The sequence below is a fragment of the Tenrec ecaudatus genome, chromosome 12 (genome assembly GCF_050624435.1).
Source record: "Tenrec ecaudatus isolate mTenEca1 chromosome 12, mTenEca1.hap1, whole genome shotgun sequence".
NCBI lineage: Eukaryota > Metazoa > Chordata > Mammalia > Afrosoricida > Tenrecidae > Tenrec > Tenrec ecaudatus.
In genome coordinates this window covers 111,710,000-111,736,226 of record NC_134541.1, presented here as the reverse complement: position 1 = coordinate 111,736,226, position 26,227 = coordinate 111,710,000, and the positions used below count along the sequence as shown (strand labels likewise).

The 26,227-nt window shown below is 48.5% G+C and overlaps 1 protein-coding gene across 1 annotated transcript in view; it reads left to right on the top strand.

Annotated features, from left to right (window-relative positions):
- The first annotated feature begins 4,064 nt into the window (after nucleotides 1–4,064).
- The window catches only part of LOC142422867 (tryptase delta-like), a 46,795-nt gene continuing 24,632 nt past the window's right edge, over nucleotides 4,065–26,227 (top strand). Inside the window, 4 exon segments of the mRNA XM_075528096.1 lie at nucleotides 4,065–4,118; nucleotides 4,770–4,824; nucleotides 6,285–6,430; nucleotides 6,531–6,590. Of these exon segments, the coding sequence (XP_075384211.1) occupies nucleotides 4,065–4,118; nucleotides 4,770–4,824; nucleotides 6,285–6,430; nucleotides 6,531–6,590 (315 nt within the window).

Sequence of the window (26,227 nt, the reverse complement as noted above, 5' to 3'; positions counted from 1 at the left end):
TCATGGGGTGTGGGGTCTGGACTTCCACACCCTGTACCCCTAGAACTAAGAAGCCCAGGACTCCTGATGGGCTGAAAAGGGGCCTATCCCTGTCTGGGGGCCTCCAAGACCAGCAAATGTTGACCAAGCAGCATAGGATCGATGCCCCAACTACTGACTCACCAGTGTTCCTGGAGCGTCAGCCTGGGGCGGGGTGGGGGTGGGGCACAGACACCCACACCTCCAGCTAATTCAGAGCCAGGGGGACCAGTTCTGGGTGGGGACCTCTGCTCTGAGGCCAGAGTCTTTGGCCTCAAGAACCCGAGTATTTTGCATTCAGAATTGGGGTCATGAGGACAGTATGGGGAGCAGCACGCTGGAGAGAGGCAGGGGAACATGCAAAAAGCGAGGACCTGGTTAGGGTGAGCCCAAGCTGAGGACCTTGGGGGCAGGGCTGGCTCCAGGGGCGTGTCGGGGGCAGCCAAGTTCCAAGGAGGCTAGGGGGTGTCTGCCAATGGCGCCATATTCTTAATTCCTTTCTAGCTGGATTTGCATTTTGTATCCAGGTGTCCCTTCTCTGGGGATGGATACTGAAGGAGGGGCCTGTGATCCCCAGCTGCATCCAGCAACCACCCTCACCCCCAGTGGGCCTGAGCTCAACATGCCACTGTATGCAGCCCACTAGACCACCTATGTCCTTGACGAGGGAGGGGTCAAAACAACAGAGAAAACGCCCACATAGCAAGAGAGGGAGCGCACATGTCAGAGACCCCCACTAGAGATGGGGTACTGTTTCCTGCTTTGTCAATCAAAGAAACAAAAATCAGCAACCGAGACAAAGTCACTGCCATCGACTGATGCTGACGCAGGGCGACCCTACAGGACAGGGTAGAGCAGCCCCCGTGGGTTCCCGAGACTGTAACCCTTTCCACCGTCACTTCCCACGTGGGGGTTCTAGCCCCTTGGGAGACAAAAGACTCCAGTTATGGTGACCTTCCCAACAGCTGGTCCACATTCACATCCACAGTCAGACAACATTCACAGGCAGGGAGCAAAATGACGCAGAACCCAGAGCCTTCTCTCCAGGGCACATTCGTTCAGGATGAGAACATGGATCTATCCTCAGGCTCCCGGCATCTCTCCCCTCTGACACACCCTCGGCCCAGCTCTGACAGCAGAGCACAGACACAGACAGGAGGCCCTGTGGGAAGAAGACTTGGTAAGGAGGACGGTTATCTTGGTCACGGTTGTTCTCAACTTTAAGAAGAGATAGCCCACAGGAAAGCGAGAAATAGCCCCACACTCAGAATTCACAGTCCTGATGACCTCAACACGATAGATTTGGGGGGAGCCAGGGGTTGTGAGAGGCTGATAAGGTTCTTATCTTATTGAGGTCACAGGAAGATATCAATTCTGGAAGAGAGGCGAGAAAGGACGCAAAAGAAAGGCGATTGAAATATAAAATAACAGCTCAAGATGGTTCCCTGGTCTGAGCCATCAACAACTGAAATATGAAGATTGCGAGAGGACGGGCCAGGTGACAACAAATTCCAAAATTGGATGTAAAAGACTCGTCCAGGCAGAGGCTGCATCCCAGGGGGGAGGGAAGGTGGGAGAAGATGGCGAGAGTAGGTACCACCCAAGAGGTAGCACAAGTCATTACAGACTATTGAGGGAAATAACATTTCTCCCCCTGAAGACATTCTCAACACACACACACACACACACACACACATAACACACACGCACACGTACACATACATGTTCTTGAGAGAAAGAAAATTCTAGCCAAATACAAGGACAAAATATTTGCAAATATAAAAACTTGTATCCAATATTTATAAGTAACACACAAAGTGCCTGAGAAAAGAGTTAAAAAAGTGATACACAACTGCTGAAGCCAAAGCGGGTGAACAAGTAAATGTGGTGAAGAAAGCTGATGGTGCCCGGCTATCAAAAGAGATAGTGTCTGGAGTCTTAAAGGCTTGAAGATAAACAAGCGGCCATCTAGCTCAGAAGCAACGAAGCCCACATGGAAGAACACACCAGCCTGTGTGACCACCACGTGGTCCCGAAGGGATCAGTTATCAGGCATCAAAGAACAAAAAAAATCATATCATTGGCTGCACACCTCCATGATACGATCGCCAAGGACAAACGGGTGCATAAGCAAATGTGGCGAAGAAAGCTGATGATGCCTGGCTATCAAAAGAGATAGTGTCTGGGGTCTTAAAAGCTTGAAGGTGAATAAGCGGCCATCTAGCTTGGAAGCAATAAAGCCCACATGGAGGAAGCACACCAGCCAGTGCGATCACGAGGTGCCAAAGGGACCAGGTATAAGGCTTCATCAGAACAACAACAACAAAAAACTGACCATAGTGAATGAAGGGGAACGTGCAGAGTGGAGGCCCAAAGCCCATTTATTGGCCACTGGAGATACCCTCACAGAGGGGTCTAGGGAGGAGATGAGTCAGTCAGGGTGCGATGTAGCACCGATGAAGAATAAAGCTTTCCACCAGATCCTAAATGCTTGCTCCCCCCCAACTACAATGATCCAAATTCTACCTTGCAGGACTGGATAGGGCAAAGGTTGTACACTGGTGCATAAGAGCTGGAGGCACAGAGAATCCAGGGTGGACGATACCTTCAGGACCAGGGGTGTGAGGGGCGATACTGGGAGAGTGGAGGGTGAGTGGGTTAGAAAGGGTGAACCGATTACAAGGATCTACATGTGACCTCCTCCCTGGGGGAAGGACAACAGAAAGGGGGGTGAAGGGAGACGCCGGATAGGGCAAGATATGACAAAATAATAATCTATAAATTATTAAGGGCTCATGATGGAGGGGGGAGCAGGGAGGAAGTGGAAAAAAGAGGACCTGATGCAAAGGGCTTAAGTGAAGAGCAAATGCTTTGAAAATGATTAGGGCAAAGAATGTACAGATGTGCTTTATACAGTTGATGTATGTACATGTATGGATTGTGATAAGAGTTGTATGAGCCCCTAATAAAATGTTTTTAAAAAAGAGATACAATGTACAGAGGGTGGGAAGGACACTTCATAAAAGCAGCCATGCGGGCGGACAGTGAGCTAGAAGGAAGACTCCCCACCCTCAGTCCCTGGGGAACGGCTCGAGGAAGAGTTGAGAGCTGACCGAGGGCTGGGCGGAGGAAGGGGGCAGACACAGTCATCCTGACAGAGGACCCCGGCAATCCCATGACAACCCCTAGTGAACGTGTGGATGGCTGGCACATGGTCAACATGAAGCAGACACAGCACCAGTGGCCCTCAACTAGAGTACTCAGACAGAAAGCACAGCGGCCGCCAGCAGCAGTGCCTCGTCCATGGGGAGCCATGAGCCATGGGGACAGTCCTCCCCATCAAGCCCCAGGAGGAATCTAGTACCCTTCACTAAGTGAGGACCCCAGTCCCCAAAGCCCCTCTAGCGTGAGATTCTGAGTGTGTGGCATCTGGGAAAGGTCAGGTGAAGGACAGTCAGGAGACGTCCTGTGCCAGAGGCTGGGAGGGGACAGGTGAGGAGTGAGGTAAGTGTCTACACTGCGTGCAGGCCGGTAGTGGTGCAGATGCCGCAGCTGGTGTGTCGCTGCGATGCGGGCAGCTATGCCAGAGGTACTTCCAGTGCCAGCAGGTTGCCCGTGGGGCCCAGGGTCCAGCAGAGTTTCCAGACACGGCTGACTAGGAAGCAGGGAGAGACTGTCCTCTTCGGAGGGTCTGGCCACGGAGTCTTACAAATGCCTGTGGAACTGGGTCTCCCCGATGCAGCCTCAGGTTGGAGGCCCTCGGCAGCAGCAGTTGTTCTATGTGGTGGGTGGTTACCTGCCAGGGGGCCTTTGTCCAAACTCAGAGACCCCTGCCCTCACTGCATGTGGATCGCTTCCCCGCAAACCCCACCCCACAGAAGGTTGATGAAACAGCTATTTGAGAAAGGATCGGGCAAACAATAGGCAAGTCAGTTCCCAGGTTCAGAACTCTGCTGTGCACAGAGATATAAGTTGGTGGTCACATTGAGCCCCAGTGGAGCCCCAGGGCCTTGTCACCACCTCCGTGTGTGCACAGTGGTGCTAAGATGTGGTCACAGTTGAAGTTCTTCTGGGCCCTGGCTGTGAGCAAGCCGCTCAAAGTAGGGACAGGGAGACACTTAGGGTCTCTGCGAGGTCCCCTTCCTTCCTGGGTCAGCTGTGTTGCTGCTCAGGAAGACCTGGGGCAGGAGCAGATGCAGTTTCTGACCTGCGAGGGGAGGGAGGGTGGCTCCTCCAGGCCCTGGGCTCTGATCCCAGTACAAGTGTCCTTTTCAAGGAGGGGTTAGCCTCTGGGGGACTCAGAAGGGAGTCTCATGGGTTGACTCCACAGCACCCAGGTCTCGGTCCTAGTGTTCCCCCTTTGAGCCCTGCCCTTGTCCAATTTCTCGTCTTGCCAAAGTGCTGGTTTCTATTTGTCCACTGTGTGCTGTCCTTCCCCTACTGAGGCACCCAGCACCCAGCTCTCTGCTCAGCTGAGAAGACCACCAATGCTTCACTTGTCCAAATGCCCCATCATGATGCTCCTGCCCTGAAGGAGAAGCTGCACCTCCTCCCATGCCCCGCCCCAGGAGAGGCTGCCTCCCCTAACTGCTTCCTGTGCTGGGAGGATAAAGGCGCTAGGACAGGGTTTGGGGCAGAGAGCTGCAAAGCCCTGCTGAGGTGAGGAGGCTGCCTGCCCACTCCTGCCCTCTCCTTCCCAGAACCTGGGGTGGGGGCCCCTCCTCCTCACACAGGAACTCCCCTCCCTGCAGATGCTGCTGTTGCTGACCCTCCTCTGCCTGGGGGCCTCTGTGCCCATGACTCCAGGTGAGTCCTGACCCCTTCTGATGCCCACTCTGTCCCTGATGCCCTGTCCCTCAGGTTTCTAGGGAGCAGGGCTGGGGTGGTGGGGGACCTCATTCATATGTGTCTGTCTACCCCCTTCATGCCTGCACTTGGGGAGGGTCTGAGCAGGAGGCTGAGCTGAACTCTGGGCTGGGAGGGCTGGATCCCTGATGACCCCTCACTCTGCCCCCCCAGCTCTGGGTCTGGAGACTGAGCTTATGGGCATTGTGGGGGGACACGATGCTCAACCTGGGAAGTGGCCATGGCAGGTCAGCCTGTGGAGCCCTGATCCATGGGGTGGCCCATGGAGATTTTCGTGTGGAGGCTCCCTGATCCATGAGCAGTGGGTGCTGACTGCTGCCCACTGTGTTGTAATGTGAGTGACTCTCCTGCCACCATGTGACTCTCTGACTAGTTGGGGCACATGGTGGGTGCTGTGGTGTTTCCTGGGCGGAGGGATCACAGAAAAGACACTGAGGGATTCCATCCCCTGGAATCCACTCCGGTACCCTGTGTGTAGAGCCCCCGGGACTGCGTGAGTGGGTCTCTCTCAGCCTCTGGCCAGCTTCCTGTCTTCTCTCCCTCAGGTCACATGGAGTTCCACGAATTCGTGTCAAAGTGGGAGAAGTAAAACTCTATCAGAGTAACTCATATCACAGAGTGGCCAGTTTCTGCACCCCCTGCCACTATATTCCTCAGTGTATAACACAAGGGAATGACATCGCACTTCTCAAGTTGGAGAACCCCGTGAGGCTCTCTCCTCACCTTGTGGGACTGGTCGCCCTCCCTCATCCAGGACTGAGGGTCCCTCTAGGCACCAACTGTATCGTGACCGGCTGGGGAGATATCCGTTCTGGTGGTAAGGGTCAGGAGCACTGGGGTCCGATGGGAATGGGGGCTCTGGGGACACAGTGGACGCTGGCACAGCATGAGCAGGGACTCAACAGCATGGTCCCCTCAGGGAGGGTTATGGGTGAGGTTGGTCTTGAATGGTTCACAGGGACACAGTTAAGGGACAGAGACTGGATGTGGAGGGAGGGAAGCTCAGGCATCACTCTGTACCAGGCCCTGCACAGCCTTCCGGGTCCCTGCCCTCCCTGCATCTTGAGGGGTGTGTGTGGGTGGTGATAGTGGAAAGGAGGCTGAGAGGAACTGCGGGATGCGCTCACAGTCTCTGCCTTCAGTGCTGCAAGTCCACGCTGACCCAGGGCCCCGACTCTGCATATCTGGGACACCCTTCTTCTGATGGCTCAGCCCCAATCCCTCAGGGTAGGGAAGCTCCCCGCTGCTCGGTTCCTCCATGACAGCTGGGGATGCGTAGCCCCAAGGCACATTTCCAGAAGCTGGCACCTGGAGCTCTCAGGAGCAGGGTAGACATTGTGTGGAGGTTCCTGGCCAATCCCCAGACCCACAGCCTGAGACCCGCCCACTCCTCCCTGCAGTGCCCCTACCCAGGAACAAGAACCTGCAGCAGGTGCAGGTCCCCATAGTGGACTTGCAAACGTGCAGGCAGATCTACAGGAATATGGGAGTGCATATTAGGGATGACATGCTGTGTGCGGGGAGCCCCGGGAAGACCACCTGCCAAGTAAGACCCTATGTCCCATCCTGTTCACTCACCTTGCTTCCTACCTTTGCTCTCAGCCCTCAGGGATCCTGATACCACTCTCTGCCTTTTCTTTCCACAGGGTGACTCTGGGGGACCCCTGGTCTGCCATATCAACCAAAGATGGGTCCAGGTTGGGGTGGTGAGTGGGAGTCATCCAAGATGTGATGAGCCAGCATACCCTACAGTCTACACCAAAGTGGCATCCCATTTGTACTGGATTCAGAGAAATATTGCTGCTGCCACAAACACCCCTCTCAAGAGCTTGCAGAATGCATCCTCCCCAATGCCAGCCTCTCACTGCGCCCGTCACCCCCTTCCATCCCTCTGAGGTGACAGCCCTGCCACCCTCTGGGGGTCCTGTCCCTCCCTTGTTATTTGAGAAGGAGAGAGGGGATTTCTGATGACCTCCCAGAGGTGGGACAGGGTGGGGGCTCCTCCGGGAACCTGCTTGCTTCTCACTCTGTAAAACGTGGCTCAATAAAGCTCCTGCACAGCAAGGTGTCAGAGTCCTCACTTGTGGGTGTGGCCCAGGAAATGGTGCCTGGAGGAGCCTTCCTGATGAGGGTCCAGGTGATGAAAGGTGAAGTGGAGATTCTGAAACTCTGAGGTCCAAGAAACTGGGTGCTGTGGGGGGAGGTAGCAGACCCCTGAGACCAGAAGATGACCTCTCCAAGGGATGACTGTCTCACTGTATGGCCCTTGTTCAAACACCGGGGTCTCCTTACCACTCCCTCCTCCCCACCCCCTGTACTATCCATGCTCCATTCACAAAGGTGCTCTGAGGGAGGGACCTGAGCTCCAACTCTCCATCTTGTCTGGGTGGGACTGAGGGCAGGCCCCTGGTCTTTTCGGAGCTCAGGGTGGATTGAGGTGCATCCGTCTGCAGAGGGACGGGGAGCAACCTCGGAAGGGAGCAGGGGGCAGGCCATGCCCTGTGCTACAGCATTTCAGGAACTGCCCTGGGTTCCTTCTGATGCCCTGGCCGCCCACAGGCAGAGACACAGGGCCACCTTTGTGCCCACCGCTAGGCCTTCAGTGGTGGAGGTTCCAGAGGCACCCCAGATGGGAGGGTGGGAGTGGTACTGAGTGTCCTGGAGAAAAGCCAAGGGCTCCACTGTGTGTATTCCTGACTCCACACTCACATCCCTCTTCTGGGAGCCCCAGACCTGCTCCTCTCTGCCCTTGCCCCTCACCCAACTGTGCTCTCTTCATGCACATTTGAAGGAGCAAAAAGGGGAGAGAAGACCCCCCCCTGGATCCCCTAAAAGGATCTGGTAGCTAACTAGCTGAGGGACAGAGGTGTCCCTCCCATGCCTGTAAAGCCCCCATAGAGGAGGATGGGAAAAAATCAGGCAATCTTTAGACACCCAGGAAGACATCAAACTGAGCATGCTTGTACTCAATCTCCCAAGCCAGGCAGGAGGTAACATGGGTGGACCAAACTAGTCTCAGGCTCATGACATCACCCAGGTGGGCCTAACTCAGCCAATGGGGTAAACCAATACCATCAACCACGCTTTCCCCTAGCCAGGGGGGTGTGCTAGCACAAAGGCAGGGAGCATGCTCGGTGACTCTCTCTTGAGGTGCTCCTGGTCAGAGGCAGGGAGTGCGGGGAGGGTCTCTCTCCCCTGGGGGTGCACATGCAGTCGCTCAGGGCCTTTTTGGGGACCCACAGCCACTTGGACCACATGCTCTCAGCCTCTAGGGTTCTTGGGCCTCTGGCCTCCCGGGATCCCCCCAAGATCCACACGCACAGGTGCTCTTTTCCACGTGGTTGTTCGGGGCCAGTTCTGACCCTTTCAGACTGTCAAACCTGACACTTGTCCTGTCCTTCATTAAACCCACGTGGGTGACAAAACGAGTGTCGGTGTGAATGCTTTCATTGTGCAAAGCCAAGAATGCAGTTACTACTGACCCCCAAAACCTAACAAATCCTCTCATCCACTTGGATCCTCAAGATCTCTAGACTGCCTTCCTCAGACCTACTGGTCGCAGTGTCCCCCACACTCCCAGATGCGGGAACCCCAGGCTCCCTGGTCATGGATGCCCCGAGTCACAGGGTCCTCAGATTTTCTAAATTTAAGGCCCACCAGCCCTAACGTTACACTATCCCTGCAAGTCCCAGAACTGGGGTCACCTTGGTCCCACCCAAGCCCCCACTCAAAGTCCCACAAACAGACTCTCTCTGTGCTCCCAGACACTCACTTGGGAATGAAAGTTAAGGAAATGCCAAATATCCTGTGACCAAGTAAATCAAATATTCTCTGAACATTTTTTTAATATGTCTGAAATGAACTTAGATGTCACTGAAGAATCCAAGCCTACGTCAGTTTTACTATTCCTCATGATCTTAGCCACTCAGACCCGAGGGGTAGGAGTCTGGAGAGTTTGTGAGGTGGTGAGCCTTCACTTTATTTTTGTTTAACAACCACAAAAAAACCCAGCAAAAAAATATATATACATATATTTATGTATGTATACATTTTAAAGAAAGGAAAACATGTTCTGTGCAGCTGCATGGCCCATCCTATCAAATCACTAATACTATCCCACTAGTGTTACACTGGGTTCTCAGAGAAACAAAACCAGGACACTTATGATGTTAGATAGATATAACACAATGAAATAAACAGCTAATTCATCCACAGAATAGTACAAATGGCTCAGTTCAACTCACTTCTGGGAGACAGTTAATATACTTGCAATCCTTCAACTCACGAGGGCTGCTGGGTGCAAGTCAAGAAAGCAGACAGCTGAGTCTTCTGTAGAGCAATACAGGCAATCCGGACACAGGCAGCCAACGGCAGGGAAGGTCACCAACAGTCAGCCAGATGACAGGGTTCAACAGTCCCCAGCTCAAGGGATGTATACACCACCCATGTGGCAAAGCAGGCCTCAAAGGAACCTCAAATTATAGGAACAGGGTCCTCAGGTTGGGTGTCCCCAAGTAGTGTAGCTCACAAACTGAGGCAGAGAACTAGCTAAGGCAGCCGCACACTGATCTACTCATCAGAGAGCAAGAGATGGAAAGCTGAGGCTCACCGATCCATTTATCTCTTTGCCCTTCAATTAAACTGCAACCTTATTAATCCCTCATGTGTCTATTGGCCAGGTTGGCGCCATAAACCTTCTCCATCAATGTATTTCTCCATCCATTTCGCCCCCCTTCATCCCCCATCCTTCATCCCTCCCTCCACAATTTCTCGTCCCTCTCCTCTCCTCACCCCCGCCTCCCATCCCTAACCTCCTCCAAGTCTTCACAGTCTTCTTTTGGTGTGAAAATCATTTTTCCTGATAATCATGCTGTCATTCAAAGCACATCTCTGCTCTAGTTCCTGAATGCTTCCTCCACCCACTAGCAGGATCCAGTTTTACCTTACACATCCGGCTAGACCAGAGTACACACATTGGTATAGACAAGAGCTCTCGACCCATGGAATTCAGGAAAGAAAACGTGTTTCACCGAAAATAAGACCCTGTCTTATATTTATTTTTCCTCAAGAAGACACACCATGGCTTATTTTAGGGATGTCTTATTTTTATTAACTATGGTACAACAATCTACATTGGTTCAAAGATAGTTAAGTTGTCTTCTTGTGGAACATGGACCCACGGATTTGTGTCACACAACAGCCCCAGCTTTCCTTCTTCCCCCTGAGGACACACAATGCCCAAAGCAGAGCGTCCTGCTCCTCACTCCACCGAGGAGACCTTTACTCTCACTGTCTGTGTCTCCCTCTCTGCCTCGGCTGGCAGCACGCACAGAACGACCGGGACCTGACAGGGGGCCGACCTTGCTGATGGGGTTGCCACACGTGGTCCCCTCTGAGATAGCAGCTGTCACGATGGGGCAGGTGAGAAGGGCTGCCCGTCGTTGTGACTGCTCCATGCTGGTGTGCTCAGAGCCACGCCTATCACTATGCCTTATCTTTGGGGGATGGCTTATATTAAGCAAATGCTTAGAAATCCTGCTGTGGCTTATATTTTAGGTATGTCTTATCTTCGGGGAAACACGGTAATACCCTCATGAACAGTAGTGGGGTGGCAATATCATGAGGGGGGGGCTGGGGGGGGCGGGGAGACAGGAGGTACCCATCACAAAGTTAGATATTTGGCTCACTCCCCAGAGGGATGAATAACAGAAATGTGGGTGAAGGGAGACAACAGGCAGTGTGAGACATGAAATGACAAAAACAATATATAATTGATCAAGGATTCATGAGGGTGGGAGGGTTAGAGAGGGAGGGGAAAATAAAGAGCTGATACAAAGGCTCAAGTAGAATTAAAATGCTTTGGAAATGTGGATGGCAACATGTGTACAAGTGTGCGTAATACAATTGAATGATGGGTTGTCGCAAGATTTGGAAGAGCCACCCTATACAATGATTAATTAAAAATTTAAAAATAATAATGCTGTCATTAAAGATTTGCATATATGAGTTTGACTAATGTTGCTAAGCATAATGTTCTCTTTTTAATTTTGTCCAAGTCTTATGGCATTTAAGATAATTCCCATTGTTTCTATTGCTTCATAATATTCCATTGAATTGATATACCAGAGTTTGTTTATCTATTCTTGTATAATTGGGGTTTTTGGTTGTTTTCATCTTTTTTGCTTGAGGTAGTTAGTTTATTGTGCCAACCTGTCTGATAAACACGTGTGGGGTTAATTGAAGGGCGGAGCGATAAATGGCTTGGTGAGCCTCACCTTTCGAGTCTCTTGCTTTGTGATGGTTGGACCAAGGTACAGCTGCCTTAGCCAGTTCCTTGCTTTAGCTGGCAAGGCTCATTTCCTGCAAGACATCCCTGAGTAGAAGCCACATGGACCTACCCTGACTCAGCCCTGGGTGCTGGAGCAGCCGTGTGGAGACCCCTGCCAGCGCTGAGATGCTTACACATTCACTGACTTAGTTTTCCTCCTGCAGTCAGCGCCGTTGTGTCTGTTTGTGAGATGGAGGAGGACTTTGTAGATTGGTTTCAGATATATGGGTTAATGGGTTAATGTTGGACTTGTGGACTTGGGCATCACTGGGTTGGGATGTTTTCTTGATGTGCACTTAACCTTTATATAAAACTCTCTCTTATATATGGGTTTCTGTGGATTTGTTTCTCTAAAGTACCCAGACTAACACATTGCTGTTATGAAAATTGTTGCAATAAACATAGGTGTGCATAGGCTGTCCATGTTGTGTTCTTTATTTCTTTAGGGTATATGTTTAGGAGAGGGATTACAGGATCATACGACAGTTGCATTTGCACTTTTTCAAGGAAGTGTAATACTGTTTGTACAATTCTACTGTCACACCAGGAACATAGGAGCATTCTAATTTCCACACATCCTCTCCAGAATTTATTGGTTTCTGCTTATTTTTTTAAATTTTGTTAAAAGTGTAAGTTGCTATTTTAATTTGTGTTTCTCTAATTTGTATTTATCTTATTGCTCATGAGTGAGGACATTTCACCTTCAGGTTGTTGGCTGCCTGGATGTCATCTTTGGTAATTTGTCTATTCATGTTTTGTGCCATTTTAAAACTGGGTTATATTTGTATTTTTCTTATTATGATATTGTAGTGTTCTACACATTTTTGAATGCTCCCTTTGTCTGATGTATCATTACTAAATGTTTTTCCCAATCTATGAGTCTTCTTTCTACTCTTTTCTTGATGAAGTCTTCTATAGTGTGGATATTTTTCATTATATTTGGTAATGTGTTTTGCCTTGTATTGGGGCTGTTAAGTTTGTCCCTTTTGATGATCTTTATGGTTCTGGGAGTTATATTTGAATCTTTGATCTATCTTGAGTTCTTGCTTTTTAAATATCATTATATTGGGGGCTCTTACAGCTCTTATAACAACCCATATATCAACTGTATCGAGCATATTTGTACTTATGTTGCCATCATCATTTTCTGAACACTGACTATCTGTTTTAGCCCTTGGTACCAGACCCTCTTTTTTCCCTCCCTCCCCCAACCATGTGACCCCTGGATAAATTATTATTATTTTGATATCTTCTGCTGACCGCTGTCTCCCTTCACTCATGTTTCTGTTGTTGCTCCCCTTCAGGCGTGTGTGTGTGTGTGTGTGTGTGCGTGTTTATGTGATGCATAGATCATTTTGATGAGTTCCCCCTTCCTCTCCTCCTCCCCACACCTTCTGTTTACCCTCCTGATAGCACTACTCCATTACTGTTCCTGGGGGGTTTATCTGACCTGGATTCGTGTGTCATGAGCTCTTTTTTGTACCAGTGCACTTGCTCCGGTCTATCCAGAACTGAAAGGCAGGACTGGAGTCAGGATAGTGAGGAAGCCTCAAAGAACAAGAGGATATTGTGCATTTCGTCGGTGCTCTGCTGAGCCCTGATTGACTCATCCCTTCCTTGTGACCCTTCTGAGATGGGCTGTCCTATTGTCTACAGATCGACTTGGGGTCTCTGCTTCAACACCCCTCATCCTCCATAATATGTTTTTCTTGTTTGTATTGGGTCTTCTGATACCTGCTACCTGATCTCGTCAATACTTCATGATCATCCAGGCTGGTGTGCTTCCTCCATGTGGGCTTGTTGCTTCTCTGCTAAATGGCCACTTGTTTAACTTCAAGGCTTTAAGACCCCAGATGCTATAGCATTTGCTAGCCGGGCATCATCATCTTTCTTGACCACATTTGTTTATGCACCTATTTTGTCTTCAGTGATCTTGTCGGGAGGTTGAGTATCACAGAATGCCAGGTTGTTAGAATAAAGTGTCCTTGTGCTTAGGGAGGGCTTGAGCAGAGGCCCAAAGTCCACCTACTTCCTCAATGTATTGCCATATGAACATACATACCTAGGCCAATACCTCTATTTTTATGAATTGATATATTTAAATATGTACACATGTATGTCCATACCTCTGTCTATAGCTCTGCTTTCTAGATCTTTCCTTGGGTTCCTTTTACCCTCCTCCTCTCGCCCCATCACACTCATCCTACTTCCTCCTCTTAGTAATTCCTCTCAGCTAGATTGCTGTTGCTCCAACGTCACCGGAATCACCACATCTCCCTTATTGTTGGCTTTAATTCCCTAGTTGTTCCCCTGTCCATGGTGCTGTTTGCTCACTACTGCCTTCCCCTGCCCCCTATTCCCCCAAATCCCTGTGGAACTATTGGTCCTTTGGTTTCTCCTCCGCCTTCTTTCCCAAGCATATCTTATTTGGGTAGGCAAAACAGCAATAATGGAGACAAAACAAAAGATTGAATAAAAAGAGGAGGGAGGGGTGAGAATACATAATTCTGTCCACTGACCTAAATGACTATCTCCCAACCAGTCCTGCAGGGTCCAGGAACTTCCCCTCCTAGCCTGTAGTCTATTGGGGGGGGGGGGGGTTCCTCAGGGACTTTGTGGTTTGGCTTTGCTCCTGTTGCTGATGTTTTGTTCCCTTCTTGGTTTGCCCCATGGGGTGGGGACGGGGGGTTCAGATCAGATTCACCCCCCGCCGTGTGCCTCAGTATTGTCCTCCGTCTTGGTGTGCTTCAGCGAGGGGATATCATGTCTTGAGCTGTTGTCGGCCCCGCAGTCCTGTCTGTGCATTAGCAGCTCGTGCAGGGACGTCATGCTCAGGGATTGCCGTGCCAGCGTGGCATGTAGTCCTTCACTCTCTTTATCCTTCTTGGCTTCTTCCTTGAGGGTGTGGCAGGTAGGCCCTCTCCCCAACCTGTAGGTTTTAGAGTTGTCCTCTGTAGCACATCCTTCTAGGGAGAGGGTCAGTTTAGCTCTGTCTGGAGCCCACCCTGTAGACCTCTCTGGTCACTTGTTGTTCCATATGGTTACGTTGCCCTCAAGGTTTGGCGAGCGGTGGTGGGGTCTGCACTCACACTCCCATTTCTGTGGAGATGTAAACGATATCCTCCCCCTGGGTGGATTAGAGCCCTGCTGCCCCAGTGCCACTATCTCCCTCTTCTTGTTTCCCTGTTTTCTCCCTCCCCAACCACCCTTTCCCTTTCTTTGTGTTGGAATGACATGTACATCCTTGGATTTGATCTGTCCTCCACCTGATTGCCTGTACCTCAACCTGTAGAGTGTGAGATCAGTGGCTTTACTTCTACACCCACTGTGCTGATTTTACTTACCTCCATGGACTCATGTTGTACTTGTCCTTTTATGATTGGATAGCTTTGCTTAGCATAATTTCCTCCAACTCTTCCCATGAGGCCATGTGCGTCATGCGATTGCCTGTGCTTTTCAGTGATGTGTAGTCCTCCATTGTGTGTGTATGCTAGAGTTTTCTAATGCACTCACCTATCGATGGAAATTTAGGTTGTTTCCTATTCTTTGCAACTATGAATTGTGTCACAGTAAATATTGGAGTGCAGACCACTGGTCATGGTGTATTTCTTACCCCGTATATGTATATGCCCAATAGCAGGATGGCTGGGCCATAAGGTAGCTCAATTTCCATTCACTTTAAATGTCACCAAATCTCTTTCCACAGAGGGCTGGATGGGTCTGCATGACCACCAGCAATGGAGGAGAGATCCCGTCTTGCCACATTCCCTCCAACATTTGTTACTGTCTGATTCTCTGATTTGGTCTATCCTCAAGGGTGTTAGGTGGTATCTCATGGTTGTTTTTGTTGGCATTTTTCTGATGGCAATTGGCTGGGACCATTTTCTCATATGCTTACCGGTCACTGGGGTCTCCTCCTTAGTGTAATTTCTGTTAGGATCTTTTGCCTACTTCTTCAGGTGGTTAACTGTTTTCTTCTTTTTGCAGGCTAGGAGGGTATTGTAGATTTTAATAATAATCCCTTTGTCTGTTGTGCCATTGCTAAAAATCCTCTCGACGCAGTCTGTGAGCTCTCTCATTGCTCTCTCGGTGAAGTCTTTTGAGACAAATGGCTGTTTTATTCTTAGTATATACCACTTGTTGGTTTCAGCTTCATCTGTGTGTGGACCTGCCCGCTGTGCCAATGTTCTTAGGCTAGCCCCAATTCTTTCATTGATGATTCTGATAGTTCAGGGTTTTACTTCCTGGTCTGTAATCCATATTCAGTTTTTTCTTGTGCATAGCATGAGGTAAGCGTCTTGTTTCATTTTTCTGCAGGTGGATCTCCATTGTTTCCAGCACCCCTTGTTAAAGAGGGCATCTGCCTCCCACTTGATGCTTTGGGGACCCTTGTCGAAGGACAGATGTCTATGTGCGGATGGCCTTATCTGTTTCTTTCCATTTCTGTTCTTTTCCATTGGTCTGACTATCTGTCATTATTCCAGTACCACACTGTTGTGACCACTGTGGCTGTAGAGTAGGTGTTAGTGTTAGGTAAAGTGAGCCCCTCCAACGTTGTCCTTTTTCTTGAGGAGTTCTCTGCTAATTCTCGGTTTCTTCCCTCTCCATATGAAATTTGTGGTCAGTTTCCCCAATTCTTTGAAGAAAGTTGTTGGCATTTGAATTGGTATAGCATTATACTTAGATAGTGCCTTGGGTAAGAGTGACATCTTTCTTATACTGAGTCTTCTGATCCATGAGCCTGAGAGATTGGGGTATTGTTCCATTTATGGAGGCCATTTTTGGATTGTCTAGTAGGGTTCTGTAGTTTTCCATGTATAAGTCTTTTGGGGTTTTTTTTGGTTAGATATATCCCTGGATATTTCAATTTGTTCTTGGCTATTAAAAAGTGTACTGCCTTCTTGATCTCCTCTTCCCTGGTCTTGTCTGATGTACGTAGAAAACCAATAGAGCGGGCTGGGGCGTCGTGGGGCTGGGCCGGGGCGCGGGGCGGGGCCGGGGCGTGGGAGGTAGCGACCATAAAAAAAAGAAAGAAAACCAATAGACTTCTCTTTGTTGATGTTGCCACTCTTCTATATTCCTCTAACGCTGTTGTGGAGCGTTGGGGTATCTCAAAGGATAGAACCATGTTGTCTGCAAATAGCGATAATTTCACTTCCTCCTCTCCCAGATGGATACCTTTAATTAAAAAAAATCATTTTATTGGGGTAACTTTAATGTCCTTCTGCTGCCTTATGTTGTTAGCTAGGACCTCCAGTACGTTGTTGACTAGAAGTGGAGACAAGGGGCATTCTTGCCTGGTCACCTTTTGCAGTGGGATTGTTTGAGTCTTTTCTCCATTGACTATGATGCTGGCTGTTGACTTTTCATAAATAGCTTGTATTAACTTGAGGCATTCTCCTTCCATTCCTATTTCCTGGAGTGTCCTAATTAGGAATGTGCGTTGGATGTTGTCAAATGCCTTTTCTGCATCTATCTATAATATCATGTGGCTTCTATTCTTTTTCTTATCAATGTGGTCAATAATGTTGATGGATTTTTGGATGTTGAACCATCCCTGAATCACTGGAATAGATCCCACTTGATCATGATGGATGATGTGTTTTATATACTTTTGTATTCCATTGACCAATATTTTGTTAGATTTTTAAAAAATCTATGTTCATTAGAAGTATCAGTCTGTAGTTCTTTATTCCTGTGCCATCCTTGCCCTGTTAGGGTATCAAAGTTGTACTGGCTTCATAGAATGAGTTTCAGAATTTGCCATCTATTAGTATGCTGTAGAATAGTTTGTGGAGGATTGGTGTCAGCTCCTCCCTGAAAGCTTTGTAGACTTCTTCTGTGAAGCTGTCTGGTCCAGGAGCTTTTTTGTTGGTAGTCTCTTGATAACCATATCTATTTCTTCTTTGGCCATTAGTCCATTGGGGTTCCCGACCTCTACCTGGGATAATGTAGGGAGGGATTGTTTTTCCAAGTATTTTTCCTTATCTTCATATTGTTGAATTCATTAGACTACAGACTGTCATAGTACTTTGATTATCCCTTTATCTCAGTGTGGCCTTTTGTGATTTCTCTGGCTTCATCCATCATCCTGGCTATTGATGTTTGCTCCTTCCTTTCTTTAGTTAGGTTTGTCAGATGTCTGTTGATTCTGTCAATCCTTTCTAAGAACCAGCTTTTTTGCTGCATTCATTTTCCGCCCTATTCTCTTCTCTTCCTATTCATTTATCTCTGTCCTGATTTTTATTATTTGTTTTTGCTATGGGAGGGGTTGTTCTGTTGACTCTGTTCTAGTTGCTGGAGGCTTTGTGATAACCTATCAGTCATAAATCTCTCTTCCTTTTTCAAATATGCATTTACCACTATCAAACATCCTCTGATAACGGCTTTTGCTGTATCTCATAGGTTTGGGATGTTGTAGACTCATTAGTTTCTAGAAACTTCCTAATTTTTTCCTTAATCTGGGTCAGTACCCATTCGTGTCACAGAAGATTATTCATCCTCCAATTGTTTGCCCCCATTTTTGTAATTTTGATCTGTTACATGGTGTTACATTTTGTAAAATTCTTCTTGTCTTACAGCATGGTGTTACAAGAGGGACTTCTGAGTGATCGCTATGTGCTTAAACTAACTTGGGCTCAACTTGGGTCCCAGCATGTGGTCTATTTTCAAAAATGAGCCATGTGCACTTGAAAAGAATAGGAATATTTTTGCGTTTAGATGGAGAGCTCTATAAATGTCTATCAGGTCCTGTTGCCTCACTGTGGTGGTTAGCTCTGTAGCCTCCTTGCTGAGCTTCTTTCCCAGTGATTTTTCTGTGATAGTGGTGTATGAAAGTCACCCACTATGATTGTTGAGTCTGTGATTTCTTTATTCATATTATGAATAATCTGTTTGATGAATTCCATAGGTCTCTCGTTAGACATGTATATATTTATTATGCTTACTGTTTCCTGGTCTACTGATCCTTTGAACATTATCTAGTGTCCATCCTTGTTTCTTTTTATAGTTTGCACCTTGAGGTTAATTTTGTCTGAGATTATTATTGTAACCCCTGCTTTTTAAAGTTGCATTTGCCTGCTATATTTCCCACCAGTCTCTTATCCTTAGTCTATTTTTGTCTGTGAGCTTGAGATGCGTCTCTTGCAGGCAACAGATTGATAGGTATGTTTTCTGAGACAGTCTACTAAGCCTTGTTTTTTAATGGCCGAATTGAAGACATTGACACTCAGAGTTAATACCACCATTTCTGGATTTGTTGCTGTTATCTTGTACCTATTGTGTTGGATGTTTTCCATTCTCCTTTCACGTCAGTGTGCTGTGTTTCTGTGGGGGGATCCATCTCCTCTATCATTGCATCCTTATTCTGCATTGCTACCCCCATGTCCTGTATTACCCCAAGCAGCATTGTGAAGATTTATTTTTGTGGCAGATCTACGTCTGCTTCTTCTGTGAGCATTGAGAGGTGTGGAACTTCCCATGCGGTTGCGTTTTGTTTTTCTTGTTGAGGATGTTGCGGTATATAATTTTGGAAGAACTCAACAGCAAGTGCCCGGGAGATGAGGGGCCCTGAAGGTTCTTTGTGTGACTGGTTAGAGTGGTTTTGGGACTATATTTTTCCTGCGGTGGTTGTGGGTAATACTGTTGTGTAGGCAAGGTGCGGTGGCGACTCAGTGACTGCTGGAGGGGCCTCCAAAAGTGGGCTGAACCTGTGGACTCTAGGTATGCCACTGGGCTGGGTTGGGGCAGGCTTGAGACCACAAGTCTCAGTCTTTTAAATATTCTCTGTGAATCCCCAAACTAGAAGCGCCAGTTTTCTGCTTGGGCTGTGGCTTTCAGCACCTGTTGGCTTTTCTTGTTTGGTTATGTAAAAATGCTAGGCTGTGCTCTGGGAATTAGAACTCTGCCTGTCTTGATAGGTTAATGCTATCCTAATGGGCAAGGTTTCTGGGAGCTTATATTTAAAGTTACACAAAGGAACACAGCTTGGAATTTAAAGTTTTTGTTGTTGTTGTTTTCAATGTATGCCACAATTTCTTTCTCCCCCCTCCCAAAGCCATTTATTAGGGACTCACACAACTCCTATCACAATCCATCCATACATCAATTGTGTTAAGGACATTTGTACATTCATTGCTCTCATTATTCTCAAAGCATCTGCTCTTCACCTAAGGCCCTGGCATCAGCTCCTCATTTCCCCCCTCCTTCCCTCCTCCCTCCTCCCTCATGAACCCTTGATAATTTACAAATTATTATTTTGTCATATCCTGCATTGTCTGACGTTTCCCTTCACCCACTTTCTGTTGTCTTTCCCCCAGGGAGGCGGTTATATGTAGATCCTTGTAATCGGTTCCCCCTTTCCAACCAACCCTCCCCCCAACCCTCCCAGTATCGCCACCCACACCACTGGTCCTGAAGGGATCATCTGCAATGGATTCCCCGTGTTTCCAGTTCCTATTTGTACCAGGTTGTTGTTGATTTTTAAAAATTCTTTTTATATTGGGCTGCAGGGTGCCCTGGTATCGGGGATGTGCCACGCTGTCCCCTCAGGAAGGGGGATCAGATTAACTGAGAGGGTTTGGAGACCCAGTGGATCTGAATTCTGCCCCCAGCTACTTTCTTGTCACTCTTGGCTCTCTCCTGGAATCTGCATTGTGTCACGAGTCAATAACCCAGGGGATCTTCAATTGCTGAAACTTCATGAATAACTACCTATCGTTACCGTGCTGGCTGGGGCAAAGCTGGAGAGAGGGGAAAAGGGATGACCAATGTAGCCACTCCTGTCCAGGTGGGGAAGGGGAAATACAAAGTCTGAGAATCCAGGAACAGGGAGGATAGTAAAGAGGGGAACTCTGGTGTGAGGTCTTGTGCCTTATTCTCAGAGACTCTGGGACTCTGGGATTAATACGACCTTTATACAGAAGCCTGGAAAAATTCCTGAATGCTGTGCACTGGAGAGTAGGAATGGGTGGCAAAAATTTCAGGGTGCGGTCTGAACCAGACCCTAGTACACTGAATCAATTTTTAGCACCCAGCCTCTAACTATTGGCCTCCTTACCTCTTAATTTTTGATCTAACAACAGAAACCCGGGGTGGGTGATTTTAACTGGTCACCATCTTGACTCCTGCCCCCCTCCCCCCCATTGAGTTCATTTGTGTACATGGTGTGAGGTATGTGTTCTGTTTCATTCTTTTTCAGAGTAGATCCATTTATTGAATGTAGCACCATTTATTGGAAAGACTATCCCTTACCCACTTAATGTGTTTTAGTCCTTTATCAACAATTAGGTGCCTGTAGGTACTTGGTTGTATTACCGGGTTCTCACCTCTAATCTATTGGTCTTCACATTTATTGTAGTCACCAAAACCATGCTGTTTTGATTGCTGTGGTCTTATCGTTTTTAATATCTGGGAGTGCAAGGCTTACTATCTGGTTTTTAATTTGGTAGTATTTTATTTATCATATCAAGGATTCATAAGGGAGGGAGAGTGTGGGAGGGAGGGAAAATCAGAAGCTGATACGAAGTGCTCAAGTAGAAGGAAAATACTTTGAAAATGATGATGGCAACAAATGTACAAATGTGCTTGACATAATGGATGGATGTAGGGATTGTGATAAGTGTTGTATCAGCCCCCAATACAATGATTTTTAAAAATACATCATCTGATTGCTGTGCTTATTTCAGAGCTGTGATTGTCCCCAACTGTAAGTATGACAGTTCTGCTTACTCCTCCCCCACTTATCTTACTCCCTCTCCCCCGAGCCTCACCCTTGCCAGATCCTTTCTTTATTTCAAATTTGGCTCTTTTGTGAATCAGACATTCTAATGTGAGTTTGAATGTTTGAGGGAATCCAGAGAACATTTCATTTGTTGGATCATTGGAGTTGGGTGTTCCATTAAACTTCATGCACTCGTGAGTCTCAGCGAGGACAGAGTATGTCTGCGTGTGCGATGCTGGTGGAGTCTGAGGTGGGAATCTGTGGCCTGGGGACTGCTGCTGCTGCTGCTATTGTGAGGTGCCACTGAATCTGCTCCACCCATAGCAACTCTACGCACGACAGAAGGAAACCCTGCCTGGCCCTGTGCCATCCTCACTGTTGTTCCTACACTTGAGCCCATTGTTGCAGCCGCTGTGTCCGTCCGTGTCTTTAAGGGCCTTCCGCTTTTTCGCTGCCCCCCACTTGATCAAACGGGAGGTCCTTCTCCAGGGACAAGTCTGTCCTGACAGCATGTCCAAAATCCATGAGGCTGAGTCCTGCCGTCCTTGCCTCTAAGGGGCACTCTGGTTGTGCTGCCTCCAAGACAGGCATGCTTGTCCGTTTTGCTGTCCATGGTGCTTCCCATATTCTTTGCCAGCACCCCATTCAAAGGCCCTGACTGCTCTTCCTTATTCAATGTCCACCTTTCACATGCACACGGGGCAATTGGAAATGCCATGGCTTGGTCAGGTGCACTTTAGCCCTCTGTGTGCATCCGCGTAGACTAGAGAAGCAAATCGAGGGACACTCCTGTATGTATAAGAAAGAGCTTTTGTGGGAAACAGAAGAATTTCTCCCAAGTGGTCTCCCCCAAATATATCCCAACCTAGCTGCAGATGACCATGGACTTGGAGGTCAACAGAACTAGGTCAGGGGTTTTTCTCCCTAAGGGTTATCAGCCACCCAGAGCAAGCAGACACCACCGTTTATCCCATAATAAACACGGCCCACTCACTTCTGATAAGAATAGTAATAGATTGTTTCCCTGGAGGAGAACCCAGAGGGGTCATGCCCACTCAAGGTGACCAAGGTTAGGCGGCCATCATGAACCTAGGGTCTGCCCTTCTTGTCACATGTAAACCCTTAGTCCCTCCCCTTCCTACTGCGTGCACACCCCTAGCTCATGCCCGGCCCGTTACTCTTATGCCCATTGTATATCCCCCTCCTATTGCTTGTACTGCCTATTACACAACTCCTTCCTGTATAGACATGTATGGTTACCTGTAATCACACCCACTAAAGAGCTAGATACACATTGATTAGCAATAAACATCTCTGTCACCCCACCTACCTCGCCTTGGTCTCCAGCCCTTGGCACACACTGTGCGCAGACCTGGCTGGTAAGATCATGGCCATCCAGGAGGTGAGCATGCTACCATTACATGTGTCTGACTCCATTATTTCAATCTCTCTTCTATCTCTCATGCTCTCTATGACTTTATTATAATATATACATACCTTAACCGTACAATTGCACTTACTGAACTCATGATTAGTTGTGGGGGGCTGGCCTTTCCCCCATACACTTTATTTCAATCAGTGTCTGTATATTAAGAAAGCATCCCAGCCCAGTCCAGACCAAGTCCAAAAATCTGATATTAGCCCTTATGTCCAATACCAGTGTATAAATTCCTCTTCAGACTCACACAACACATGCAATGATGCCAAATGCAGGAAGATCACAGGCCAGTGGGTGGAAAGTCTTGTGGATCCAGTGGTGGCGGGAGCATCTCAGCACTGATGTGTGTCTCCACATGCCTCCTCTATCTCCAGGGTTCTGGCTCCATCAGCATAGCTCCATGTGGCTTGTCAACAGGAATATGAAGCGGAGATTGTGTCCTCCCTACAGGGAGGAAGCAAGAAAGTCCCAGAATCCTCATGAGAAGGCCACGGCCACCAGGAGTCACCACCAAGCTGTGACCTTATTGACAGGCTAGACTCCACCCCTTCACTCTATTTATTAAGTAGACGTGATATGATGTAACCACCACACCGTCTACAGAGGTCTTGGGCAGCAGATTTGTCCATGCAGTGAGTCTTTGGATCTCTTGACTGCTGCTTCCCTGAGCACTGCTTGTGGATCCAAACTAGAGAAAGTCCCTGACAACATCACCCTTTTCTCCATTGATCATGTTACCTACTGGTCCAGTTGTCAGGATTTTGTTTTTCTTTACATTGAGTTGAAATCCGTACTGCAGGCTACAATCTTTGATCAAGACTTGGGGATTAGGGAACCCAGTAGTGTTTGTGCCGGTAGGCTTTCCAATAAAGAAGCCTGAAGAACTATAGGACCTGGAGCACCCATGACCTGGGGAATCCAGATCTGCCATCATGGGAGACACTGTGGCCAGTGGGTCTGGAGGTCTTGAGGATCAGAGTGGATGAGAAGATTCTTTTAGTGGGCGGGGGCAAGGAGGAGTTTATCTTCCCCCTCTTTCTTCTTCAAAAGTACCACTCCCAGTCTGGACACCCCCAGGAAAGAGAGACCCACAGTCACCCCAGAAGTGTGAGACAGGAGAGTGCAGTTGCCGCATCACATTGGGTGGTGTCTCGTGGACAGTGGAGAAGGGGCAGGGGGAGGCCTGAAGAGGGTTGTACTGAAATGGCCCAGTGCGCCAACAAGTGGGGTGCAGGGTTTCCCAACGGGACACAGGACAATCATGGTTTTTGTTACCATCTCTGCCTTTACAATGTCAGTCTCTGCCCTCTGTCCATTGGGAAGCCTGGGTGACCAACAACAGCCCAGGAAGCATCATGGTCAACTTGAGCCCTGATGAGATCAAGGTCACCGGTCCAGGCACTGGAGAGCTTGGAGCCCATGTCCCTCCCTCAAAGAGCTTCTGTGGACAGAGGCCTGCGGGCACAGGTTGAATGAGGAGGAGGTTGGAGTGGGGGAGACACAGAAGTGAGCATGAGTGTGGGGGAAGGCCAGCCCCCACAAACAAATAACAGGTTTCAAAGGCATAATTGTAGTTTATATATGCATATATAGATTATAATAAAGTCATAGAGAGCATGAGAGATAGAAGAGAGATTGAAATAATGGAGTCAGACTCATCTCATGGTAGCATGCTCACCTCAGCCTCACTTGGTGGTCAACATGGAGAGAGAGACCAGAGGGCAGGGGAGAGGGGGAAGGAGAACAAGGGGGAGAGGAACTGGGGAGTGAGGACCAGGTGAGAGAGGTTGGTAAGAGCCAAGGGGAGAGCAGAGAAAGCCAGGGAGAGAGAGAGGGAGGCAAGGGAAGGAGGAAGGGTATCGGGGAGAGGAGAACCACGCTTCTTTATTGCTCACTCAGGCTTATATATCGTTGGAGGGCGTGCAAGCCCCTAATTACAGGTCAATTCATACAAACAGGAATGGGATCCACTACAGGTTATACAGTAATGAGGAGGGGGAGGATCTAAGAGTATCCATGCAATAGGAAGGGGAGGTATTAAGGGTAAACATGTGACAAGATGGGCAGATCCTAGACTCAGTATGGCAGCCTAACTTTGGATGTCACTGAGTAGGATTGACCTGTTCTCTGGCTCTCCATCGAAGACATTATCAATAGGGTGTGAACCCCACCTTCAGGGAGAGACTGATGGCCTTTAAACCTTTAGGGAGAATAGCCCATTTTCATTACCAGCAGGGAGTGGTCCCTAGCTGTGGTGGGCCCAGACAGTGGTCTGGAGGCTCTATGCCTCTTACATCCCACCATGTGCTGGCAAATAGCCTCTAATGTTTGGCATATCTTTGGGGGAGACAAAGCAGGGGGGAAAGTCTTTATATCCCACAAGTGAGTAAGGGACACTGAGTCAATCCATCCCCTACAGGACATCTTTCAGGTCCCAGGGCTTTCCTACTTCTCCCACAGCAGCTGGTTTCCTGGACCCCAGGTATTCAACAAGCCCCCCACTCTACTCTCCTGTAGGAGAGTACACACCAGGAAGGTGCCGCCCACTGCTTCCTCAACAAACAATAAGCAACTCACTGCTATGGCATCAGTCCTGCTCACAGCAGCCCTGTAGGACAGGGCAGCACTGCCCCAGGGGTTTCCGTGACTAATTCTGGTTGTTGCTGTTCTTTGATGAATAGGTGTTTGGGTTTTTTATTAAAATATCATTTTATTGGGGACACTTACAACTCTTGTTACAATCCTAACCATTGATTGCCTCCGGAATGTTTGTACATATATTTCCTTCATTCTTTTGTAGATATTTACTTTCTTTGGAGCCCTTGGTAATAGCTCCTCTTTTTCCCCCTCCCTTCCCCCCACCACTCTCATAACCCCTTGATAGATTATAATGTATTATTTTCATATCTTACATCGAACGCTGTCTCCCTTCCCCCTTGCTTTCTGTTGTTCTTCCTCCTGGAGAGGAGTGTATGGTTATGTGTAGATCGTTGTGATTGGTTCCCCCTTTCTCCCTTCCTCTCCACCCCCTTCCTACTACCCTATTCCACTCCTGTTCCTGGATTCCGTTTGTCATGAGCTCATCAGTAGTATGCCTCTCCCTCAGAGGCACTGTGGTGTCAAACTACCAGTTTGAACAGAGGAGACCCAGGCAGCAAGGGGGTGCCTCTCAGCACCCTCTGTGTCTCCCTTCCCTACAGAGAAACAGCCACCTCACAGCCGGGACACAGAGAACTTCAACTGTGACCACGTCCCAGAACCAGAGCCTGGGCAGGTGCTCTGTGCTTGGGTGCTGGTGCCGCCGGGATTGATGCCGAGTGTGACAGCCAGGGGGGTTTCTCTGAAGAGCAGAGCGGCTGTCCTTGGGCCATCAGAAGGTCACCTTTGATTGCTTGTTTCCATTTGCATTTTCTCAAATACCCTTTTCTCCATCTTCTGAGGTCAGGTTCATGGAAGGATGAGTCACATTCAGTGAAATTCATTTTAGTGCAGAGATCTATGAGCTTTAACAAGCTCATGGGCAGGTGTTACCTCGGTCCTGACTCTTGGTTCTCTCCAGGATATTCCCTCTAGTTCTGGTTGCCAACTCCACCTCCACCCCACCTCACCCATGAGATCTGTTTTCTCTCCGTCATCTGACCTTTCTCAGATGCTGCAAACATGGAATCACACACTCCGTGGTCTTGGGGGGATCTTCGCTTAGCAAAACACACATGAGATTCACTGAGGGAGGGGGAGGGCCTGTCTCCATAGTTCGTTTCTTCCCAATGGATGGATGCACTGCTGCTGGTCTACCTGTTGTCTGGCCAAAACAATAAACCCCCACCCCATGCGGAGCTGATCAGAGTTGTCTGAT